At 57.9% G+C, this 22,569-nt stretch overlaps 3 protein-coding genes across 4 annotated transcripts in view; 1 reads left to right on the plus strand and 2 right to left on the minus strand.

The window, feature by feature from the left end:
- Window positions 1-1,295: 1,295 nt before the first annotated feature.
- On the plus strand, window positions 1,296-7,622 carry KLHL40 (kelch like family member 40). Its single transcript, XM_047876192.1, has 6 exons — window positions 1,296-2,538; window positions 3,870-4,030; window positions 4,275-4,382; window positions 4,575-4,760; window positions 6,532-6,678; window positions 7,508-7,622. Exons 1-6 carry the CDS (start codon window positions 1,375-1,377, stop codon window positions 7,617-7,619), a joined length of 1,878 nt encoding a protein of 625 aa, XP_047732148.1. The 5' UTR covers window positions 1,296-1,374; the 3' UTR covers window positions 7,620-7,622.
- A 735-nt stretch (window positions 7,623-8,357) lies between these two features.
- Window positions 8,358-21,579, minus strand: HHATL (hedgehog acyltransferase like). 2 transcript variants are annotated; one of them, XM_047876194.1, is made up of 12 exons: window positions 21,448-21,579; window positions 15,768-15,886; window positions 15,292-15,359; window positions 14,651-14,764; window positions 14,342-14,536; window positions 13,771-13,980; window positions 13,254-13,425; window positions 12,649-12,793; window positions 12,495-12,530; window positions 9,506-9,707; window positions 8,739-8,880; window positions 8,358-8,534 (listed from the first exon to the last, which is right to left on the minus strand). In XM_047876194.1, the coding sequence occupies exons 2-12, from the start codon at window positions 15,871-15,873 to the stop codon at window positions 8,410-8,412; spliced, it is 1,515 nt and encodes a 504-aa protein (XP_047732150.1). In that variant the 5' UTR covers window positions 15,874-15,886; window positions 21,448-21,579; the 3' UTR covers window positions 8,358-8,409. The 2 variants fall into 2 exon arrangements, with proteins under 2 accessions (XP_047732150.1, XP_047732149.1); XM_047876193.1 differs by lacking the exon at window positions 21,448-21,579 and having other exon boundaries at window positions 15,768-15,979.
- CCDC13 (coiled-coil domain containing 13) overlaps window positions 21,368-22,569 on the minus strand; it is a 55,391-nt gene continuing 54,189 nt past the window's right edge. Inside the window, exon 18 of the mRNA XM_047876187.1 lies at window positions 21,368-21,614. Within this exon, the coding sequence (XP_047732143.1) occupies window positions 21,541-21,614 (74 nt within the window). The 3' untranslated portion in view covers window positions 21,368-21,540. The remainder of the gene's footprint in view (window positions 21,615-22,569) is intronic.

Raw genomic sequence — 22,569 nt, forward strand, 5'->3', positions numbered from 1 at the left:
GGCCTATCCTGAGGTCCCCTCTCCAATCCCTCTGCCCCTCAAGCCTGAGGTTATAAACAAGTGACTCAGAGGAATGATGGGAGAATGCCCCATAACAGTTCACACCAGTGTCCTGGGGGCTAAATTTAACCCACAGCTGCAGCCTCTGGCACTTTGGGAGCAAGTTTATCTTGGTGGCTGAGGCTGATGTGTGTGTGTGTGTGTGTGTGTGTGTGTGTGTGGTGGTGGGGAGGTTGGTAAGGAGGTCAGAGAAGGCTGGGCATAAAGACTGGCTATCCTTGGCCTCTACTCTGACCCCCTAAATGGTAGACAGGGTACAAGAGCCCCAAGGCCACGTAGGCTCAGGTCAAGCTTAGTATGGACCAAAGACAGTGAGCATAGACAGCTGTCTTGGAACATTAAACTCTTAAGAGTATTAACGTTTTGAACACTAGAATCCACAGTGTCACTCCTCTAGAATGCTAAAACCCTGGGAGTTTATATACCTAGAATAGTTGAATCCTAGGAAATTAATTTTCTAGCGTGTCTGATGCCTTACAGTGTTAAAACCCTGTGATAGTGTACTCCCAGGAACACAGAACCTCAGTGCTTCTGAGCCTCAGCAGAACTGTAATTGTGGCCCTTAGAATCGAACTCCTCCAACGCCTCATTGTGTAGAAAGGGAGACTGAGGCTCAACAGAGCCATGTGACCTGTACAGGCCTTTCAGAAAGATGGTGACCTTCTTGCTTCCTTGCACAGTCTAAGGAGGGTCTCAGATCTGGAGCAGAAAGGGGGAAAGGTCCTCCCATTTTAAAGATAGGGCACCAAGGTCCCCAGTGAGTGAATGCCATTCCCAAGTTCATTGAGCAGGAAACCCAAGCACACTGAATCCAGGGGTGGCTGGGGTGAGATATACTCCAGGGAAGAAGATGGAAGCACCCAGACAGAAAAGCCCAGAAGGCATGAAGGAAGGGAGACCCTGGAAGAGGGATACCAATGCTTCTTCCTCCCTGGACCGGAGGGGCAGAGCTTGAGTCATCCCCTTCCTTCAGGGGTATTGCCTGACCAAGGAATGCAGCCTTAACTGCCATGGAGCCTCGGTGTGCTCCATTTAGAAATGAGGCAGCGAGGCTCTCCTAGGCCCAGACACCCCACCCCCGTCCCATGAGCCCCTGGGGCTGAGTCAAGGCTGCTCTGGGAGGGGGCCTCCACCCAGCTGTCCCCTCTGCGTCATGTGCAGGAAGCCAGGCGGCTCGCCTTACCGGGTCTTGTCCACCTCTATATATAGCTCCGTGAAGACAGCTGCGTAGACTGAGAGTGGCCCAGAAGGAAAGCAGAGGAATAGAAAAAGGAGGCCCCCCTGACCAGGCAGCGGCACCCCAAGCCACCCACCATGGCGCTGGGCTTGGAGCAGGCGGAGGAGCAGCGGCTGTACCAGCAGACGCTCCTGCAGGACGGGCTCAAGGACATGCTGGACCACGGCAAGTTCCTCGACTGTGTGGTGCGGGTAGGGGAGCGCGAGTTCCCGTGCCACCGCCTGGTGCTGGCCGCCTGCAGCCCCTACTTCCGGGCGCGCTTCCTGGCCGAGCCCGAGCAGGCCGGCGAGCTGCGCCTGGAGGAGGTGTCCCCGGACGTGGTGGCCCAGGTGTTGCACTACCTGTACACGTCGGAGATCGCGCTGGACGAGGCGAGCGTGCAGGACTTGTTCGCAGCAGCGCACCGCTTCCAGATCCCGTCCATCTTCACCATCTGCGTGTCTTTCCTACAGAAGCGCCTGTGCCTCGCCAACTGCCTGGCCGTCTTCCGCCTCGGCCTCCTCCTCGACTGCGCGCGCCTCGCCGTGGCCGCCCGCGACTTCATCTGCGCGCGCTTCTCACTCGTGGCGCGCGACGCCGACTTCCTCGGGCTCTCGGCCGACGAGCTCATCGCCATCATCTCCAGCGATGGCCTCAACGTGGAGAAGGAGGAGGCGGTGTTCGAGGCGGTGATGCGGTGGGCGGGCAGCGGCGACGCCAAGGCGCAGGCGGAGCGCCAGCGTGCGCTGCCCACCGTCTTCGAGAGCGTACGCTGCCGCCTGCTGCCGCGCGCCTTCCTGGAGAGCCGCGTGGAGAACCACCCTCTTGTGCGTGCCCAGCCCGAGTTGCTGCGCAAGGTGCAGATGGTGAAGGACGCACACGAGGGCCGCCTCACTGTGCTGCGCAAGAAGAAGAAGGACACGGGGAAGGAGGCAGCCGGGTCCAAGGCTGCTGACAAGGGCGCAGGCGAAGCCAAGGCACAGGAGGAGCAGGTGGAGGAGGACGAACGTATCATACCCGGGATCCTCAATGACACTCTGCGCTTTGGCATGTTCCTGCAGGACCTCATCTTCATGATCAGCGAGGAGGGAGCCGTGGCCTATGATCCAGCAGCCAACGAGTGTTACTGTGCTTCCCTCTCCACCCAGATCCCTAAGAACCACGTCAGCCTCGTGACCAAGGAGAACCAGGTCTTTGTGGCTGGGGGCCTCTTCTACAACGAGGACAACAAAGAGGACCCCATGAGTGCTTACTTCTTGCAGGTGCCTGCCCAGCCCTGGGAGGGGCAGCCAGCTCTGGGTTCTGGGAATGGAGAGGGGAAAGACTTGGGGCCCAGGAGAGGCTTGTGTCTACTTGTTGGGAGTGGCCATTGGGTCTAGGATGAGAAGCACCCCGGGGGCGGGAGGGGGGGGGGGGTTGACTGAGCCACTTGCCTGAAGGTTGAAGACAGTTATAGGCAATTGACAATTAGTTACATAACTCCGATGTCTCAGTTTCAGGGGGATGTTGGCCCCAGGAGGGTCTGATATGTTGGAGGCTCTATCTCTGCCCAGGAGTTGAGGTCAGACACAGTGAGAAGGGGGAGCAAGGTCAGTGTAGGGGTCTGGAGCCAGGGCCTTTGCATGAAGCCAGGACTGGAGTAGAGAACAGAGTGTCCCAAACAAAGGGGCTTTCCTGCCTAGTCTTTTCACTGTACAGATGAGAAAATTGAGGCCCGCAAAGGGCCAACAGAGTGGGGTGTCCAGTCCAAGTGGTAGTGCAGTGTGGGATCTCAGAGGGCAGAGATGACGGTTTCCTGATGACTGGCCGTGTAGGTTTGAGTCTTGCTATTTGGGGGGGAATTCGGACGCGTGAAGGGGAAGTTAGGGTGTTTCTGCCTGGGGAATGGTAAGCAAGGGACAGAGACTGGAATGAACCTAGCCAGTGGTGTGCTCAGCGAAGCCTGACCAGGTGTGAGAAGGGTGAGGGGCAACACGGTGCCAGGGTTAAACTGGGGGCAGGGTGGGGGGACCGGGGACGGCTCCACCAGTTACCAGCCAAGGCATATGGCGGGCACATTGTTTATTTTCTCCGGGCCTCTGTTTGTAAATGGGGATATTATTTTGCCTGCTTGATAAGGTTGTTTGAAGGTTACTTGATGGTGATAAAGCGTTCATCCTCACACCGCTCAGCCTTCAGAAACTTTCCAGATAGATGAGCCTCTGATACCACTGTGTAAGACTGTGGAGGTGGTCGGGGCCACAGATTTACACTGTAGATCTTAAGAGATGAGTGGCAGAGCTGTATTTGGAGGTTTCCTGTACAGTGGGATGTGGTGGAAAACAGGGCAGGCAGGCCTCACTTGCAGAGTTGTACTGGGGAAGGGACAGGACTTCCCGTGGGGTGCCCCATCCTGGCGCTGTAATGGTGGTTTCCGGGCGTCTAACCTCCGGAGGCCTCAGTTGTTCTTCGCCTGGTAGGAAGAGAGGGCACTGTCTCCAGGGATGACCTCCAGGCTGCTCTGGCCCCACCTGGAGGCCCGGGGTGGCTGGGCGGGGTGGAGCGGGGCCGGGGACGTGGGGGCCGGTGGCTGACTGGACGTCCGGCCCCGCAGTTTGACCACCTGGATTCCGAGTGGCTGGGAATGCCACCGCTGCCCTCGCCGCGCTGCCTCTTCGGCCTGGGAGAGGCTCTCAACTCCATCTACGTGGTCGGCGGCCGGGAGCTCAAGGACGGCGAGCGCAGCCTAGACTCGGTCATGTGCTACGATCGGCTGTGAGCGCGGGCCGGGGGCGGGGCGGGGCGGCGCTGAGGGGCCCGGCGGCGGGGGCTCGAGCTAGAGCCGGGGCTGCGGGAGGGCGGAGGCGGGGCGGTCGGTAGGGGGGTGCGAGAGGGACCGGGGGGTGCCGGTAGCGCACGGGGTGCGCTCCGAATGTGTGTCGGGTGGGCGGGCGACTGCAGAGACGCGGACCCAGCGCACGCCTGACCCCGGCGCTCGCCCTCCTCCCGTCCCCTTCAGGTCGTTCAAATGGGGCGAATCGGACCCGCTGCCCTACGCTGTGTACGGCCACGCGGTGCTCTCCCATATGGACCTGGTCTACGTCATTGGCGGCAAGGGCAGTGACAGGTGAGGCTGGGGCCTGGAGCGAGCGCACGAGCGGGTTTGTAGGTTAGAGCGGGAGCACAGCCTCCCCAGGCTCTCCAGGGCTGGTGCGGGCTGCAGGGACCGAAGCCGAGGAGGGGCGCTGTGCTCCCGAAGCCGAGGAGGGGCGCTGTGCTCAGGCTCCTCCCCCCTCACTCAGTGTCCCCCACCTTCCAGGAAGTGCCTGAAGAAGATGTGTGTCTATGACCCTAAGAAGTTCGAGTGGAAGGAGCTGGCACCCATGCAGACTGCCCGCTCCCTCTTCGGGGCCACCGTCCACGACGGCCGCATTTTTGTAGCCGCTGGGGTCACAGACACGGGGCTGACCAGTTCAGCGGAAGTATACAGCATCGCGGACAACAAGTAGGACTGTTTCCTGACCCCTTCGGCTGGGCAGCCAGGGACCAAGGGCCCCACTGTAACTGCCTGGCTGTGTGGCTTTGGGCCTGTTGGCCCTCTCCGTGTCTGTCCTGGCAGGACCCATAGTTGCTGCCCCGAGCGTCTGCTGTTGAGCTTGGACGTCAGCACAGACATAGCCTCTCTCCCCTAATCAGCAATGAGGCGGGCTTCCCCCACGAGGTGGGGCAAGGGGTATGGCCAGCTTGCTCTGCAGGAGAGAGCTCCCAGGAGTGGGGTGGGAGGTGCCAGGTTCCTCATTCAGAGACTCATACCAGGCAGTGGCCTGGTGCCAGGGATACAACGGTGACCAAAACAGATGCTGCCTGGTCCTGGGAGGTCGGGAGAAAACTGAGTTGGAAGTCCATTTGGACTTAGCCCACGAAAGGGATGGTGGGAGAAGGATGCCCCAGGCAGAGGGAAGTTGGTGCCAAGTTGGGCCTTGGCTCAGGTATGGTGGGTGGGCTGGAGAGGTGGCGAGCAGGGCTGCGGGACTTTATCCTGAGGGCGGTGAAACGCCTGTGATGGGTTTTAGGCTCACATCTGTGTTTTATTAGATGACAGCTGATGTGGAGAACAGACGAAAGATTTCCCAGGAGGCAGGGGTGCAGCTGTATAGCAAGGGAGGGTGGTGGCCTGGAGATGAGGGCACAGCAGAAATGGGGCAGAGGGGATGCACTGGAGAAAGACGTAGGCTAGGGCATCTCCCACTGTAATGCACACACGAATCTCCCAGGGATCATGTTAGAATGCAGATTCTAATTCTCAGGCCTGGGGAAGGGCCTGAGTGTGTCTTTGTAATAATTCCCCCTCCGCCCCCAGGTGATGCTGATGCCTTCTGGTCTACGAGCCACACCTTGAGCAGCTAGAGTTTAGGAGACAGAAGAAATAGAATTTAGAGACTGATTGGATGTTGGGGATAAGAGGGAGAAGTGGACGCCCTTGAGGCAGGGTGGGAGGCCATTTATTGGAGAACAGTTGGCATTAGATCAGAAACGTGAGGGTCCACTTAGGACCTGTGTATTTGAGGGAACTGGGGGCACCCAGGAGGAGCCCACCAGGGCAGGGAGAACGCTGAGCAGGGGTCAACAGAAAATGGAGGGGACGAGCTCCCTCGGGAGAGAGAGTGTAAGAGGGAGAAACCGAGGCCCGAACCCCAAGGGATGGTGAGGGTAGATACATCATCCAGGAAGGAGCCTGAGGACAGGAGAGGGTAGGCAGGGGGGAGGTGAGAAAGGCACATCAGCAGAGATGCGTGCTGTGCCTGGATTTTATGCTCTGTGGTGGCTGGGGACCTGAGTGCTGTTTTGGAGGGTAGGGATGAAGGCCCAACTTCAGGGCCAGAGGAGGGGAGTGAAGACACCCTGAGAATAACTGGGCAGTGAAAGGAGAAGAAGGATGGGGCAGGAGCACCAGGAGAGGACTGCTCAGTGGCCGCTGAGGTAGCGAGCAAGCAAGAATTATTTCAGGAGCAAAGGAGGGACAATGGGGAGATCTGTGGTGGATTTCACGGGACAGGCTGGATGCAATGACCAGGGGTCCATGAAGGGAAGTGGCAGGGGCAGGAGAAAGGGGAAGACCGGCGGGAAGTCCTGGGAGGGTCAGGACACAAGAGGTTGTGCTGGGAGCATGGGTGTCTGGGATTCAGGTTTCAAAGAGGTGCAGCTGAAGCTATGGGCGCTGGGGCTCCTGAGGCCCCTGGGTGATGCGCCTCTTCATGCCCCCTTCTCCCCACCAGGTGGGCACCCTTTGAAGCCTTCCCACAGGAACGCAGCTCACTCAGCCTGGTCAGCCTGGCGGGCACCCTTTATGCCATCGGTGGCTTTGCCACACTGGAGACCGAGTCTGGAGAGCTGGTCCCTACAGAGCTCAATGACATCTGGAGGTGAGCCTGGCCCAGGGAGGTGAGGGGAAGCCTGAGCAAGGCTGATGCCCCACAGCGGGACTGGCAAGCTCATTTGGGAGTGGGGCGATTCCTCTTCCAGGGAGTCCCATGGGGAAGGGGCAGCAGACACACCCTGCTCAGCCCCTGGAATCAGGTACTCCAAGAGTCAGTCTCTCTGTGTGGCTGGCAAAGTCTGGGTTGACTCACAGGGTACCAAGTCCCACTGTGGAGCATCAGCCGTGTCTCAGTCAGGAGCTGACCCCAAGCTTAGGGCAGAGACCCACAGAAACAGGCCCCAGGGAGTAGAGGGGGCCCTGAAGAGGCAGCCAAGCTTTTCTTCCCTGCTCCATCCTGGAGAACTGGCTCCAGGATTGAGAAGAAGCTGGGACCCCAGCTTCTCAGAACCATCACTTTCCATCTGACCCTTCCTGGGGGTGGAGGGAAGAGGTTTCCGTGCCTGGAGCACCTGCTGCCGGCATGGGGGTGGGTGGAACTTGGGGACCGGGGCCTCTGGAGTGCTGAATACAGAATTGTCCAGAGGAGGGGCCATGGAGATGCAGGCCTTCCTGGAGGAGTGTGGCATTCCTTAAGAGGTGACCCTTCCTGGAATGTGGGGTGGCTGTTCTTTAAGGGTGGGCCTTGTGGCAGCCCCCTTTCCCAGGGCATGAGAATTCTCCAGGACCAGACCTTCCTGGAGATGGGCCTGGGGCCGGAGGGACAGTCCCCAGGGGTGGGCCTAGCATACCCAGCCACCCCTCCCTGCCGGGGCCCACTCTGCACTTGGCTGATCAAGCTCTGTGCTCCTGTCCCCAATCCCTCCCACCCCCAGATATAATGAGGATGAGAAGAAGTGGGAGGGCGTCCTGCGGGAGATTGCCTACGCAGCCAGTGCCACCTTCCTACCTGTGCGGCTCAACGTGCTGCGCCTGACCAAGATGTGACCAGCCCGGAGGGCCTGAACTTAGCATCCCTCCTGTCCTGTGGCCACACAGGCCCGCCATGTGGGGACTCCCGAGAGGAGGCTGGGAGAGGCCAGAACCCACCTGGATCCCGTTGTGCCGCCCGGGCTGCTGCTTTGGCAGGGAAGGGAAATTGCTGCCCAGTCCTAGCCTTTCCGGGCAGGGATGAGGAACTTAAGGGCTCATAGGCGTCTCCGTATCCTTGGTGTCCTTGTTCCATGAGCCAGAACCACAGACAGGTGTCCCAGGCTGCATTCTGGCCCAGTCCCAGTTTGCGTGTGTGTGCGTGGGGAAATTTCCCCACGGGAAGCCATCTCCTTACCTGTCAGATGGGGAGTGTCCCCCTCAAGCACACCCTGCGGCCTGGATAAGTCACCTTCCTTAAGAAGAATAAAGTGCCTTCTGAGCAAGTAGCTCAGGGTCTGGAATCAGGTACTCCAAGAGTCAGTGACCAAGTGGTTGAAGATTCTGGGCTTCAACGTTCAGCTGCTGGGCTGGCCAGGTCAGCGGCCTCTGCACTCCACACAGGTATCTCCTCCACAGTCTGTGTGCACCAAGAGCCTGCCCCCCACTCCCCGGGGCCCAGAACCTCCACCCCCTCATCCAGCATGGACAAGGAGCCAGGAGACCGCTGGGGGAAGGGACAGGGAACAGCCAAACTGTGGTAGAAAAGTCTTTTATTCTATCAGTCAGGCCCCATCTGGCCTGGTCTGGGCCCGGGCCTGGAAGCAGCTGAGCAGAACCCATCCCTCTCCCCTCTTCCTCCTCCCACCTACTCGGGCTTCTCTTTGTCCTGCTTCTGCTCCTCCTCTAGTGCTAGGGTTCGCTCTCGCTCCTTCACCAGCTGGACACCACAGTAGGTGACAAACAAGATGGCCAGAGTGGTCTGGGGGAACCCTGTGTGGGAAAGAGGTCATCAATGCGCAGGAGCAGGACCCCATCCTCAGTGACTCTTCTCATGCCTGTCCCCACTTGACTAGCCCTCCCTCTGAGTCCCCAGGGTGTTGGGTTGGGGTGGGGGCATTTCAGAAGGGCCAGAAGGTCACAGTCCTCAAGGTTGATGCCTGGCATTTTTTATAGCCACACCCCCCTTTCCCTCACCTGTGAGTAGCAGGCGCCTGGCAACCAGCTCTGTGAACTCCAGGCTGTTCAGGCTTACAAGGTTGTACATGATGATGGCCCAGAAGTTCATGGCCCCAAAGAGGGCCCGGACCCTGCGAGACATCTGCTCCGACAGAGAGGCCTGCCCAGTCCAGGAGAGCATTGGCAGTGGGGCAAGAGGGCCAGAGGAAAGAGGACATGGTTGGCCACAGGTCTTGCCCACATGGCCATCCCAGGTCCTGGGAATGGACTTGGGTCTCTGAGAGCCCCCAGGTCAGCTCTCCCTCTTTTTTTTTTTTTTTTTTTTTTGATGTTTGTTTGTTTTTGAGAGAGAGACCGAGCATGAGCGGGGGAGGGGCAGAGAGAGAGGGAGACACAGAATCCAAAGCAGGCTCCAGGCTCTGTCAGCACAGAGCCTGACGAGGGGCTCAAACCCACGAACTGTGAGATCATGACCTGAGCTGAAGTTGGATGCTTAACTGACTGAGCCACCCAGGCACCCCAGCTCCCCCTCAGTGTTAAAGATGAGGACACGGATGACCAGAGAGAGGGGACGGTCTGACCCAACACAGCCTGGTGCAGGCGCCCACTTCTCATAGAAGGAAGTGCTAGATACCCAAAGGGTGAGCCACTGCCCTGACAACAAGGAGGGTGTTCTGAGAAAGTTCTGGACGGGGGGCCACATGTGGCTGGAAGACTCTAGAGAGCAGCAGTGCCACCCCCTCCAATGACCCAGCCAACCGCTACCCCAGACTTTCCCCACTCACCTCAATTTGTGCTAGGGGCCCCGACTCAGCCAGCTTCTGCACCCAGAGCTCAAAGTTGAGGCCAAAGCAGTTAAGGAATGACCACAGGTAAACAATATCACAAGGTCCAAGCCACAGAGTGGTGATGGCAAATGTGGCCACAGTGGCCCCCAGCTCCGGGATCACCTCGGAGTGCTCCCCACCAATGTGGTCATACACATACCTGCAAGAAAGGCAGGAGAAAGGACAAGCAAGAGTGTGGGTGAGGGTGAGGGCAAGTAGGAGATGGGAAAAGGATACACAACAGGGGCAGCCCTCCTCAACGCTATCACCCTGGGCACATTTTACCCAGAGGAGGCTGCCTCTCCTCTACCCAACTTCAGAAGGTGCAAGGCTCGGCTTTGAATTCCCTATCTCCTATTCATTCCCTAAGTGATCTCATCCAGACCCAAGACTTTGAACACTGCCTCTATGCTGATGAGCCCCAAATCTGTGTCTGTAGCCTGCTCCCTTGATTCATACATTTCCCTGTCACTAGACATCTCACTTGAATGACTGATTCCCCCATCCCTATCCAACCCCGCTGCATCCTTATCTCAGATAATGACACTTCCATTCAGTTGCACCCAGAAGCCTCGGTGCCATTTTGGACTATCAAGTCCCCTCTCCACGTCCAAGCCAGCAAATTCTATAGGCTCCACCCAGTCCTGACCACTGCTGCCACCCCAATTACCACCCTCATCCAGCCGATCATCTCCTCACATAGATTATTGCAAGAGCCTCTTAAGCCATTTCTCTGCTTCTCCCTTTGGCCCCCTACCGTCCATTCTCCCCCTACAGCAGATAGAGGTATCTTTTAAGAGTGTAAGATCACATGACTTCCATGATCAAACCCTCCCCCAGCGGCTCCCCATTACATTTAGAATAAACTACCTCTCTACTAAGTCTAGAAGATCCCTCCCTGACCTCATCACCTACCATTTCCCCCCTCATTCATGCATGCTTTTGACTTACTGGCTTTCCTGTCCCTCAGATAAACACAGCTGGATCCTGCCTCAAGCCTATGCACTTGTTCCTTCTCTCTGGACTTCTCTTCCTCAGATTTCCTTATCACTCAATACTCTATTCAAATAGCTTCTCACAGAGGCCTGCCCAGACCACAGCTGTAGAAGCTTCTATCCTGTGGCCAGCTTCTATCCCATTACACTTGTTTTATTTTTTTCATAATGCTTACCACTCTCTAAAATTATCTTATTTATGTGTTTGTTTACCTGTTTATGGTCTGTTTCTCCCCACTAGACTGTAAGCTCCATGAGTTCAGGGTCTTTGCCATGTTCACTGCTGTATCCCCAGTGCCTAGAACAGTGCCTGGCACATAGTAGGTTCTCAATAAATATTTGTTAAACAAATTCAGTAGAAGACCCCTTGAGTAACTGGCCTCACCATGCCTTGACCTCTTCATTGCCAATGGCTTCTTCTCCACATCAACTCAGCCACCCACTCCCATGGACAAACTCCAACTTTGTCACCTCTTGAAATTTCACTCCTTCCTAATTACCATTCTCGACCAGCCCCTCCTGATGTGGCCTCCCACCTCCACTTCTTCAATTTCACTGACCCCTCTGCCCCTTCCTCATCTTAAGACCCTATCTTTACCACCATCTTTAATGGGCTTAAATTCAATGAGTCATCATTATAAATAATCTAAAACCCTGTATCCTTCACTTCTTCCTTCTCACCCATCTGAGAGAGCCCAATCCCCCACTTTCTCCTCACTCGCACCCAAGAAGCTAAGCCCTAATAAGGAAAATCTCACACCTTCACATATTAGTGTCCAAAAATCCACTACCTTCAACCCCACCTGGGCTCTCAATGCCATGGTTTCTCTGGTCAGCTTCGTCTGCCATGCTCTGCAGTGGCTATGCCACCCTTATCTCTCCCACAACTTGAATGGGTGTGGTGGGTGAGCTAGGCAGGAGGAAAGCAGACACAAAGATGCTGCCTCCCTCCATGCCCAACTGTGCATCTCTCAGCTGGTGACCTTGCCTCCCACTTCATAGAGAAAACCAAAGCCTTCAGGTGGATCCCTTACTTCTCTACACTCATCTGCCATTCTGCTTCCATGATGGCTTCTCTTCCTCCTCCCTGTCCCAAAGCCAAGCTGCTGCCTAGCTCTGGTTCCATCACCTCCCAGAGACCTTACGCTAACACTCACCCCTGTATTCTGCCTCCCCAGCTTATACTTCTAGCAACCAAGCATGTCCCATTGTTTGCTGTCTTAAGACACCTCACCTCTCCCTTCAGTCACTCCTCTGTATTCCCCCCTCCGTAGCTTCCCCAGCAGCATCTGACCCAGCTGCCCCCACAATGCCTGGTTGGTCTCCCTTTGTTTCCAGGCTGTCATGTGGTCTTGACCGTTCTGCTCCTCTGACCATGCCTTTCAGTCCCTTCTACGGTTCTCCCTTTTCCCCCAATGGGAGTCCTTCCAGCTCCAATCTCAGCTACGCTTAGTCTCCTCTTCTTTGCTCTCTCTCCTGGAGACTTAATGCACTCCCAAGGACCAAAGACTACCCTCCCACATTCATGACGCTCAGAGCTGCATCAGTTGGCCAGACTTCTCTGGACCCCAGACCCTCAGACCCAACCACCTCTTTGAACCTCCACAATGATGTCTCCCAGATCTTACCAGACATTTCTCACACAGAACCCCTCTCTGGATGCCGCACCTCCCAGATAGGAATCTGGGAGTCATCACCCTCTCCTTCCCAATCCCTCAATCCATGGCCAAGTCCTGTCCAGGCTCCCCCTGGTGTGTCTCCAACCATTTCTCACCTCCAATGCCCCCATCCACGTCCAAACCTCTGTCTTTCACCTAGACCTCTGCGACGACCTCCTCCTTGCTTCCTCTGGCCCAGGGCTGATCTTTTAGAACGTAGACCAGTCTCTGCACTGCCCTGCTCAGACACCTGGCAGTTTGATGTGACCATTGCCCCACCCCACCCCAACTCACTTGCAAAGCCAGTCGTTGATGCCACGGTCGAAGTGCCTGAGGGAGGAGAGTGGATGGGTGTCATCAGCCCATAGCAGAGCTCCAGGGGAGTGGGGGAAAGAGGCTACGGGAAAGTGGGGGTCCCCGTGGCGTGTCCCCGGGATCTCGCACTCACGTTTCCGCGAAGACGTAGAGTGCGGTGATGCACTTGGGAGGCTGGGGCGGGTCCAAGTGGTCAAGGCGAGCCACGGTGTTGACCACGCCGAAGAGCACGGCCGCCTTCACCCAGTCGTACACCAGGTTTGAATAGGCTAGGCCAGCTGGGGACAGGGTGTCGTCACTGCCTGGGGGGCGTCGCGCGGGTCTTCGCTCCCCGGATCCCCAAATCCCAGGAGGGGGTGGCGCAGAGCCAGGGTCTCCCCTACACACTTTGTCCACAGTGCGTAGGGGAGGTCCTTGCACCCGGCCAGCCCGCACAGAGACCCCGTCCCTACTTCCTGGGGGAGGAGCTGGACTGGGCCCGCCCGGGGAGACCCCTTCCCGGTTGTGGAAGTCAACCCGAAGGCCCAGTGGGGCGGGCTTTAGCCCCAACCGCTCTGGCCTCGCAGAACAAAGCTATCTCCAAGTCCCCCGCATTTCAAAGAATAAGTCCCCGTCCCCCCACCCTTGGATAGGTGCTGTGCCCTCTCAGGGTGTCAGCTTCCCCAGCTGTGACGCCATGGGGGCGCAGAGGGTCTTTTTGTCTTTCCCAGCCCCTGTTCTGGCCCCACGCTCACCCACCGAGGGCGCTGTCCGGGAGGCGGTTGGCAAACTTGAGGTCGCTGGGGATGGTGAGGATGTAGAAGAAGTGGAAGAAGATGTCCACGGCCATGACGGCCACCACGCTGAGGCCGGCCTGGGCCCGGATGCGCCACAGCTCACCCTCGCACCTCACCGGCTCCACCTGGCTCATCTGGGGGATGCCAAGTGTCTGAGTGGGGAGGCAAGCCTTGCCGGAGGAATCCTTTCTGAATGAGGAGGCACCAACTGCCCGGGGATCCGAGGCTGAGGGGAGACGCGGCTTCATCCTGGCAGCCTTGCCCGAGAGGGGAGACACTTCTCCACCCGGTGATCCTTGTCTGAAGGGGGAATGTGGCCCCATGCTGGGGTCTGAGGAGGCAGGCCACTACGGCTTCATCCTGGGGTCATGCCTGAGGGTGGGGACACAGCCTGCCCTGGGAGTCCTACCTGAGATGGGAGCCCCTCTCTGAAGACCGGGCCCCAGCCCTGCTCTGGGGCCCACAGGGTGTCCTCTCACCTGGGTGTGGAAGCGATCAAAGGTCATGATGGGCCCGAAGAAGAAGAAAGGCAGGTAGAAGTTGTACTTGAGCAGGTCAGCTAGGGAGTAGCGGCGATCGGGGTGGGCACAGCTCTCCAGCGCAAAGCTGGTACAACGCAGCACTGTGAAACCGCTGCCCCCGTGGAACAGCACCTCTTGAAGATCAAAAGTGCCTGTTACAAACCCGCTCTGGATGGGAGAGAATAGGCCGCCAGCTCACCAGGTGCCCCTGTCTCTGGGAAGCCCACCCAGCTTCCCACAGGGGCCCAGCCTTGTCCTGCCCCTTCCTGTCTTGCCCAGAGTCAGTCAACACTGGCCACTGAGGGCTAATTCATGTTAAGTGCTCGGACAGAGCAGGAAACCACCTGTCCCTGCTGCAGTGGATGGGGCCACTTTGTGGGCAGGTCTATGCCACAGTCAAAGGCTTGGAGACAGGTGGGAAAGTGAAGGAAATGCTTGGGGAGACTCAGGAGGTAAGGGCTCTGGATGGAGTGAGAAGTTTGGGGTTCTATTCCTGCACCCTCCACCCTTGCTGCTCCCCATTGCACACCTGCCAGGAGATTAGAGGATCAAGCTTGAAGGAGGCAAGGCTGGCCAGGCCAAGGCCGAGACAGAGCCAGGGCTGGCCCAAGAGTGAGGCCACATAGAGGCTGACACAGTGGCCAAGTAGCAGCAGCAGGTACCAAGGACCCATCGTGCCCAGCACAGCCAGGGCCCCATACACGGCATACATCCAGGAGCGGAGCTGTAGACAGGGAGAAGGAATGGCTTATCTATCCATACAAATGGAGGTGGGACCCCAACCCTTGTAGCTGAGGGGGAGTTGCAGGGGAGGCTAGGGTGGCCCAGTCCAGCTCACCTGGGGGGCAACCATCGTGCAGAGTTTAGCAAACAGCACATGTCCAGAGAGGGCGAAGATGATGACATTGCGGAAGGAGGTGAACCACATCACCCACTCGAAGTCAGCCACGTCCTGGGGCAGGCCCGGGCAGGTTAAGGAGGGGCAGGGGGCAGGATGGGCTGGCACTTTGGCTGATCAGAGTCCCAGCACCTCTCCAGCCCCTGTATTCTTATGCAGTAGAGGACAGCAATAGCTGAGGTCCTTGCCTTCCCCAGCCAGGTAGGTAGAGAGGAGTGAGGGGCACCATGTGAGCTGCCCTGCCCCTCAAAGCTCCCCTTCTGTCCAGCATATTGCCTCCCATTACACCATTATTGCATTGTTCCTGGGAAGGGTGGTTCTGGAGGCCCCTGCTGAAGCATGTCTCAATTTATTTGCTAAACGAACAGTGTCTGGGTCAGGCTTGATGTGGCCCCAGGAGGACACAGGATGGGCCAGTGGAGAAACTGAAGGCATTGAAGCTCAAGCCACAGACCCTCCCCACTGTGAGTCCTCTGTTACATGGGAATATCTGGAATAGGAGAGTCAGGAAGGGTCTGGGATGGGAGAGACATGCCAAGGATAAGGGACCTCAGTCAGGGATCCTGGGGCGTGGGACCTACCATCTTCCGGCCAATATACTCCCAGCCAGGTCGCACAGACTCCCGGAAGGCCTTCCGGTGGGCCCCATCTGAGAACGGAATGCGGCCTTAGTGGGGGCTGGGGAGGACTCCACACACACACACACACACACACACACACTCACACCTGCCCCTACAGCAAGGCTGACTCCCACCCTAGAAGCAGGGGAATGGGTCTAGGTCAGTCTCTCTCTCTCTCTGCCTCTGCTTCTCTCTGGGTCTCACTGTGTGTCTGGGGCCAGGTCTCTGACTGTATCCCCGAGTGTCTGAGTCTCTCTCTCTCTCTGTGGCTCTGTGTGCAGGTCTCTGTAGTGTCTCTGCATCTGTCTCTCCCTGTGACTACGTCTAGCTCAGCCCAACCCCCTGGGCCTAGGGAATATGTCGGCCTTGCTGGGTGGAACCCTGAGGTCCCAAGGGGAAGAAGGTTCCCACCCTCTGCTCCAGAGCCCGGCTGTTACCTTGTGAAGCTTCTAGGAGGCCCCGGCCAGCATAGGCCAGAGCCCCACTCAGCACCAGGGAGTACAAGCCCAGCTCCGCCGCAGGCAACGCTGTCTTGATGCCCATAGCCTGGATGGTGCTGGGGGAGACAGATCAAGTGAGGGCACTGCTGCCCCCCTGCCCTGCCTAGCCCCATCTCATGGTGCCCCACAAAGGTGATGGGGATCCCATTCTGAAGAGAGATTGCCCCTCCTGCCCTTCAGAGATCTCATGCTATTATCCTTCCCTCCCCTCTCCCCATCCCTCCCACACCTGCCAACATCCCGTGTCCCTTCCTAGCTGCTACTCCCACTCCCACCCTGCCCATTGAAGGCTCTTGAAAACATAAGCTTCACCCTCAGCCTGTCTGCCTCATCTTCGCTTAATCTTTCATACCTCTCAGGGAGACCGGTCCCCACCTTTTGCTCAAACTGCTTCTGCCAGGGCCTCAGATAACCATGTGGAAGAACCCTATATCACCTCAATCATGTTTCTGGCCCCAAGGGTCCCCACACCCCTCAGTAAGCCTCCTTTAGCTCCTAACAATGCCCCACTCACCTCAACATCCCCTTCTCTGATTCCCAGACCCCTCCAGAGCTGCCTTTACTTCCCTGAGAGCTCAAGACCCCCAAGGTCCTGTCCCCAGCATCAAGCTTCCTTACCTCTCATTCAGCCTCCAGCCTTTCACTGACTCCCATTGCCCCAACCAGCCTCTGAGCCCCAGTCTGCCACTTCCCTGGTCCCTGTGTCCGTGGCCACACCAGCCCCACTCTCTCAGGACTTGTGTATTCAGGCCCTGGATACTGGCTGGAGGCGGTGCTATTTGAAGAGGTGCCCCAGGGTAGTGGGTGTGGGGCCAGGCAGGGCCAGGCGGGCACCAGGGAGGGTGCTGGCCACTGTCCAAGGTGCTGACTGGTATCGGGCTCACGGTGAGCCTAGCCACTCCCTCCTTCCAGGGCCTAGTTCATCCTCAGGAGTCCTGCGGGGCCATCCTTTCCTAACCCCTCCTAGACTGCAGCCTGGCCTGGGGCCTTCCCAACGGTGCATTGGTTAACAGACTCAGGGCCAAATTAAAGGGAGAAACATGTATAGGCACCTTCTTGGCCTGGGCTGGGCCAAGAGGTGGCTGGCATGACCCTGTCTTCCACCCTTGATCCTCCCCCAAATCTTCCTTACCAGCACCACAACCAGCTCTCCTGGGCCCCCAGAGTTGGCGTTCTCCCGACTACATAGATAGAGGGGTCATGGACCAGAGCGGGACAGGGACCTGTCAAGGTCACACAGTGAGCCTGGGACAGGATTGTGTGTTCTCAGTGAGCTGTCTGGAATCTCAGATAAGAGAAGAGCATTGCTGCCCCTGCCCATACAAGGGGGCTTCCCAGCCTGACTTCTGCACTGTTGGGCTGAGGGCTGAAGCAGCTCCTCATCGGCCAGGTGGGGGTAGGGAGGCCTGGAGGATCGGGTTATTGGAGCAGGAGCTTGAAACCGGAGCAGAGTGAAGAGCCCGCAAAATAGCTTTGTCAGCTGCCTCCCACTTGCTACTTTCCAATTTTAGCTCCCCATGGCCGGTGCAGGGTGTCTCCAGTGAGGCCCCTGTGAGCAGGGCCAGGGCTGGCCCCCGGCCTCGGACCTCTTCCGATAGACCCCTGGAACCTAGGCTACCCTGTGGACACAGGGGTGCCCCTGCCCCCTGGTCCTGCCTACCTTAGGTACACCTGGGGTAAAAGACTGCTTTGGGGCCTGAAGTCTGGGATGAGGGGACTGAGGTGGGCTCCGCAGGTCTCAAGGACCCCAGAGTGGCTGCATCCCCAGATGGCACTGACCTTGAGGAGGTTGTGAGGGACCCTGGCACACTGCCCACCTCGGGCTCCGGGGTCCTGAGTCCGACCTTGCGTCCGTCCGACCAGCTAGGCTCTGGGGCCACGGTGGGGTGTGTCCAGCCCTGGGGTCCCCACCCCCTCAAGGCTATGAGCGGTGAGTGGTGACAGCAGGAGGAGGGTGGAGGAGGGCAGGGAGGAGGTGGCCTTCCTGGAGCGGAGCTGAGCAGAGTGGAGCAGAGCCGAGCGCTGCAGAGCTGCTGGCCACAGGGAGCCGCAGGGAGGATTGTGGGGGGGGCAAGGGTGGGGGAAGGGGTGGCCAGTGGCATAGGCTCCAACAGGGACACCTGGGCCTCACTCCAACCTGCCTCTTCTGGTCTATAGAGCCTGTGTCTCCCTCTCACTGCTATCCAGGACTCCCCTCTTCCAGGAAGCCTTCCGGACAGCTCCTACTGGCTTTGTGCCCTGCCCCCACTGCACACACACACACATACACACACACACACATGCACACTTCATGCGCAGCTCTGTACTCTACCCTGCACCTTTACATGTGAACTCCCAAGGGCCGTCCCAGGGCAGATCCATCTAGCCCCCTGCCCTGGTTCATTTCATCATGCCAAGAGTCCTAACTGGCCAGGTGTCAGTGCCTGAGGCAGGACTGGCTTAACTAGCAGGGCTGGAACTGGCATGAGACATGTGGCAGAGGGGGCACCATACTTCAGCCCTGTCCCACAGGCAGTTGCCCAAGTGGAGGGGTGCTGGCAGGGTCACTTGGCAAGGCTTAAATATGTATGTGGAGTGGCTGGCATCCTCTTGAGTGTCCTAACCGACTGGGAGCTCTCTGGGGGCAGCAGGACAGGGCCCTTACTCACAGAAGGGGCAGCCAAGGCCTCAGCCCAGCCTTCCCAATGCAGAAGGGTACCCTGAAGAACCCACAGAGAGGACAGGAACATCTGCTAGTCTCCCTTTAGGATGAGAGCCTTGAGTCTAAGGGAGCTGTATATACTTGTGCCGTGTCTGTGGGGCCTGTCCAGGCATGTGCAGTGAGGAGGGTCTGGGGTCGGTGGAAGAGTGGCGTTGAAGGAGCTGTGTGACTGAAATAAATCACAGGACAGGTCCCAGAGCTCCTGCTGATCTCTGGACCCCAGCCACAGGCTCAGCTGAGGATGGGGAAGGAAGGGGCTGTTCCTCCCCCCGCCCCCAGCAGGGCAACTTCCAGAGCCCGACCAAGGTCTGGGAAGGGGAGAGAGAGTCCCCTATCTTCCCATAATGCCCTTAGGCCTCCCAGGCAGACACACTGGCCCAGAGGAAGAAGCAAGGAGACCCCCACACACACACCACACAGAATGACACAGTGGCCTTCGTCATGGTGCCTGGACCTGAGAAGTGCACGTGGAGATTACTGCACAGTATGGGGGCTGGGTGAGGGCTGCAGCTGGGATCATGGGTCACACTGGAGGAGGGATGGATACCTGAGCCAGACTTCAGGGCTTAGGGAGGGCTTCCTGGGCAGGGGTGGGGTGCGGCACACCCAAGGGGAGTCCTGAGGTAGAGTCAGTGGTTATTAGAAGGGTAGTAAGTTAACCCCAGTAGCCAGGCACGGTTCTAAGGCTTTACATGGACTCTTTAATGTCACTATAACCCCTAGGGAAGGTGTTACCATTTCCCCCAGTTGATAGAAAAAGAAACTGACACCCAAGGAGGTCAGCCCCATAAGCTTCTGGAGCTGATCGCTCTGCAGAGGCAAGAACCCCATTCACCCACCCTGGGTGCAGGCCGAGACCAGCCTGGGCATGCCAGCCAGTTCTCACGAGGCTCGAAGAGAATGGCTCAGAGATGCGGATGGATGGTTTGGCTGCACATGCAGAGCACAGGCTCAGCTAGCTGACTTGAGCCTGAGCCCAAGATCTGCCTCGCTGGTGGGATCCACTTCTCAGAGCCTCAGATCCCCATTTGTAAATGAGCCTGCTCTGTCCTTATCGGGCTTTGGGGGGGATTCCATGACTCACTCCATGAAGGGCCTGGCTCACTGAATTGCTCGTGAAGAGAGCCACAGCTCCCTCACTCCAGAGGCCCAGAGAGGCAGAGCTCACCCAGCAGGAGCTGTGCGCCGCGGGGTCTGCAGGGAGCCTGGCATGTGGGGAGGGCAGGCTGGATAGAGGGCTAGAGAGACCTCTTGGACGTGGCACCGGACAGTCCAAAGCCAGCCTCACCCCGTATGAGGGTGGTGGCAAGAGAGGGTGCCTGGCGTGGCCAGCCCACAAAGCAAGGGCAGGAAGTCGACCAGGCTTAGATCAGGACAAAGGCCTGGGTCAGCTTCCCAAATGCTGCAAGGGACACTAGGAAAGATAAAGTGGGCAGGGGGGCCAATTCTCTCAAGTCCCAGCGTCCCCTTTCATTTCCCAGTGTATTGTTACTCAGAGTAAAAATGTGTGGGAAGTAGCCTGTGTGTCTATAATTGTGTTTTGTGTCTGTTGTATGTGGGGTCTGTGTATGTGTTGCCTTGCATGTTGTTTGCGGTGTGTTTGTTGTGTGTATATGTATGCCGTGTGCACTTTGCATGTGCATGTGTGTTATGTATCTAGTGTGTGACGTATGTACTTTGTGTGTGTGTATGCAAGGCTCAGGGACTGTAGGCAGTGCCTGGGGAGAGGAGGTGGGGTAGCTTGGGCCTCGCTGGGGATGGAGATGGAGAGAAGAGGCTGGTTCTGGCCACTGCATATGGGGGCGCAGAGGAGGACCCCCACTGCAGGCCACCTTGCCCTGAGCTCCTGAAAGCAGGGGAGGGGCCCCATGGCAATGGAATGTATTTGGGGTTGGAATCAGCCTGAGCCAGGCTGCGACCTTGTCCAGCTCAGCTGTAGTGCCCCAGAGGCCTTCACAGGGACAGTGGCCAAGCCACACCCACAGCTCAACCAGGTCTCACCTGTCAGTACCGAAACCTGAGCACCCAGGCTCGCAGCACCTGCCTGGGGTGCGGCCAGGGAGAGTCCTCACGTGAGGCCTCTCCCCAACCCAGCCTCTTCACTTGTCCTTGTCCCTCCGCCCTCCAAGCACCTGTCTCTCTCCTCCCCCTACTACTTTTCAGCCCCAGGAAGGGACCTCAGCGTTGTCATCTGTGAAAGGCAAGTCCAGCCCACCGGCTGCCTACCTGTCTGGGGGCTGAGGAGTTCCTCCTCAGGGTCCCAGGGGAAGGTGGTGCTGCTCTGGAGGGGCCACGGTCACTAAACTGTACAGACTAGGCCACCCTACCCCCGACCTGGCCCACTTGCATTAGATCCTCAGGGCCCCAGTCCTTGGCCCCTTTGACAACCCCTCCCTTCCTTAAAAAGCCTGCTCCCAGGTTCTCCTGGGCCTTCCCCTTCCACCCTCCACCTCCCACTCCTCAGGGAAGTATGGACAGCCCCCTCCCCCCCAAACCCCAGATCTGGACAACGAGCCTGGGAGCCTGAGCAGAGAAGGTGAGAGGCTCTGAGGGGCTGCATTCTATGTGCATCCCACCCCCATCCCACCCCCTCCCACTCCATCCCAGCCCTATTTGCCATGACTCTGACTTGACCAGGGGCTCCCCGAAAACAGCAAGTCAGATCTACCTCTGGACCATTCACAGGCCTGAAGAGGCTGGCATGCCGGTGGCACTCCCCACCTGATGGCCGGCCGGCTGAGTGGATGGCGGCCTGTGAGTCTGTCTCCCCCACTGGCTGGCGGGGCACTTCCTAGAGCTCAGGGGCCATGTCTGTCTCACCCGACACCCCCCGTGCCGGGGGCAGTGGGGCGGCTCAAGAGGTAACTAACAGCGGTAAGAGGTAATACCAAGGGCTAACATTTATTAAGTACTTACTGTGTGCCAGCCACTGCTCTAGCACTCGACCCTTTTTAACTCAGCGACTCCTGAAGAGGGATTCTGACGGAGGATGGAGCAGGCTTGGTCTAACTAAGCTGGGGTGCTGATGGCAGGTGCCGCAGCACACAGCTCCGGGGCAAAGCTCTCAAGGCTGCCTGTAGAATCTGTAAATGGAGACTGTTGTCTTTATGTCCACAGGTGGCCTAAGCAAGGAGTGAGTGCCCAGACTGACCTCTCCAAGATGCCAATTAGTCAGTTGACCCCAAAATGAGCAAACAAGATTTACTATGCCCGATGGCAGTCTTTTCTGGCCTCTCTCTCTCATATAAATCCTGTTTTATCTTTGTGGAATGAAATCAATCTATTGATACATGTGCCTTGTACAGAAGTGAATGGCAACCGAAGAATCAGCTAAATGTCTTTGAGCTGTTCTTTGAGAGCTCAACAGCCCTTGACGGAGGTTTCTAGTTCTGCCCCCATTTTACGGATGAGGACGTGGAGGTTCTGGGAGGTTAAGTAACTCGCCCAAGGCCACACAGCTGGTGAGTTGGAAGAGAGATCTGCCCCAGGCACCACCCCCATTCAGACCCCGTGACTTGACGCACTTTCCTTTCTCAGATGCACCCTTGACCCAGGAAGGGCAGCAAAACCACCCTTGAGCGGTTAGAGTGTGGGTTGTGCCACCCTGTGCTTCCCCAGTGTGACCACTCTGTCCATCCCTGAGGAAGGGTAGTTGGTCCTCTGCCTGTTTGTCCCTCCCAGGGACTTCCCCAGGGGCTGGAACCTGCACACAGCCCCTCAGACCACCCTCGGGGGCTCCCCCACGCCTGCAGGGGAAGGTGCTGATCACTTGGTCTGGTGTCCTGACTCTGCCTTGAGCCCAGTCCTCACCGTCACACAACGACCCCTCTCAGCACAGACCCTCTCAGTCCCTCCGGCACTGCCTGGCCATTTCCCTCCACCAAGAACTGGAGGAGAGCTCTTCCTTTCCAGGGACCCTTAGGACCCCATCAGGACTGCTGCTTCATCCTGTTGGCCTTCACTTGCCGAGGAGCCTCTAGACCTGTCACTCCAGGCAGGGTCCGGGGCTTCCCGACTGTGGGGCAACACAGAATACCT

This window comes from Prionailurus viverrinus, chromosome C2 (assembly GCF_022837055.1).
Source record: "Prionailurus viverrinus isolate Anna chromosome C2, UM_Priviv_1.0, whole genome shotgun sequence".
Taxonomy (NCBI): domain Eukaryota; kingdom Metazoa; phylum Chordata; class Mammalia; order Carnivora; family Felidae; genus Prionailurus; species Prionailurus viverrinus.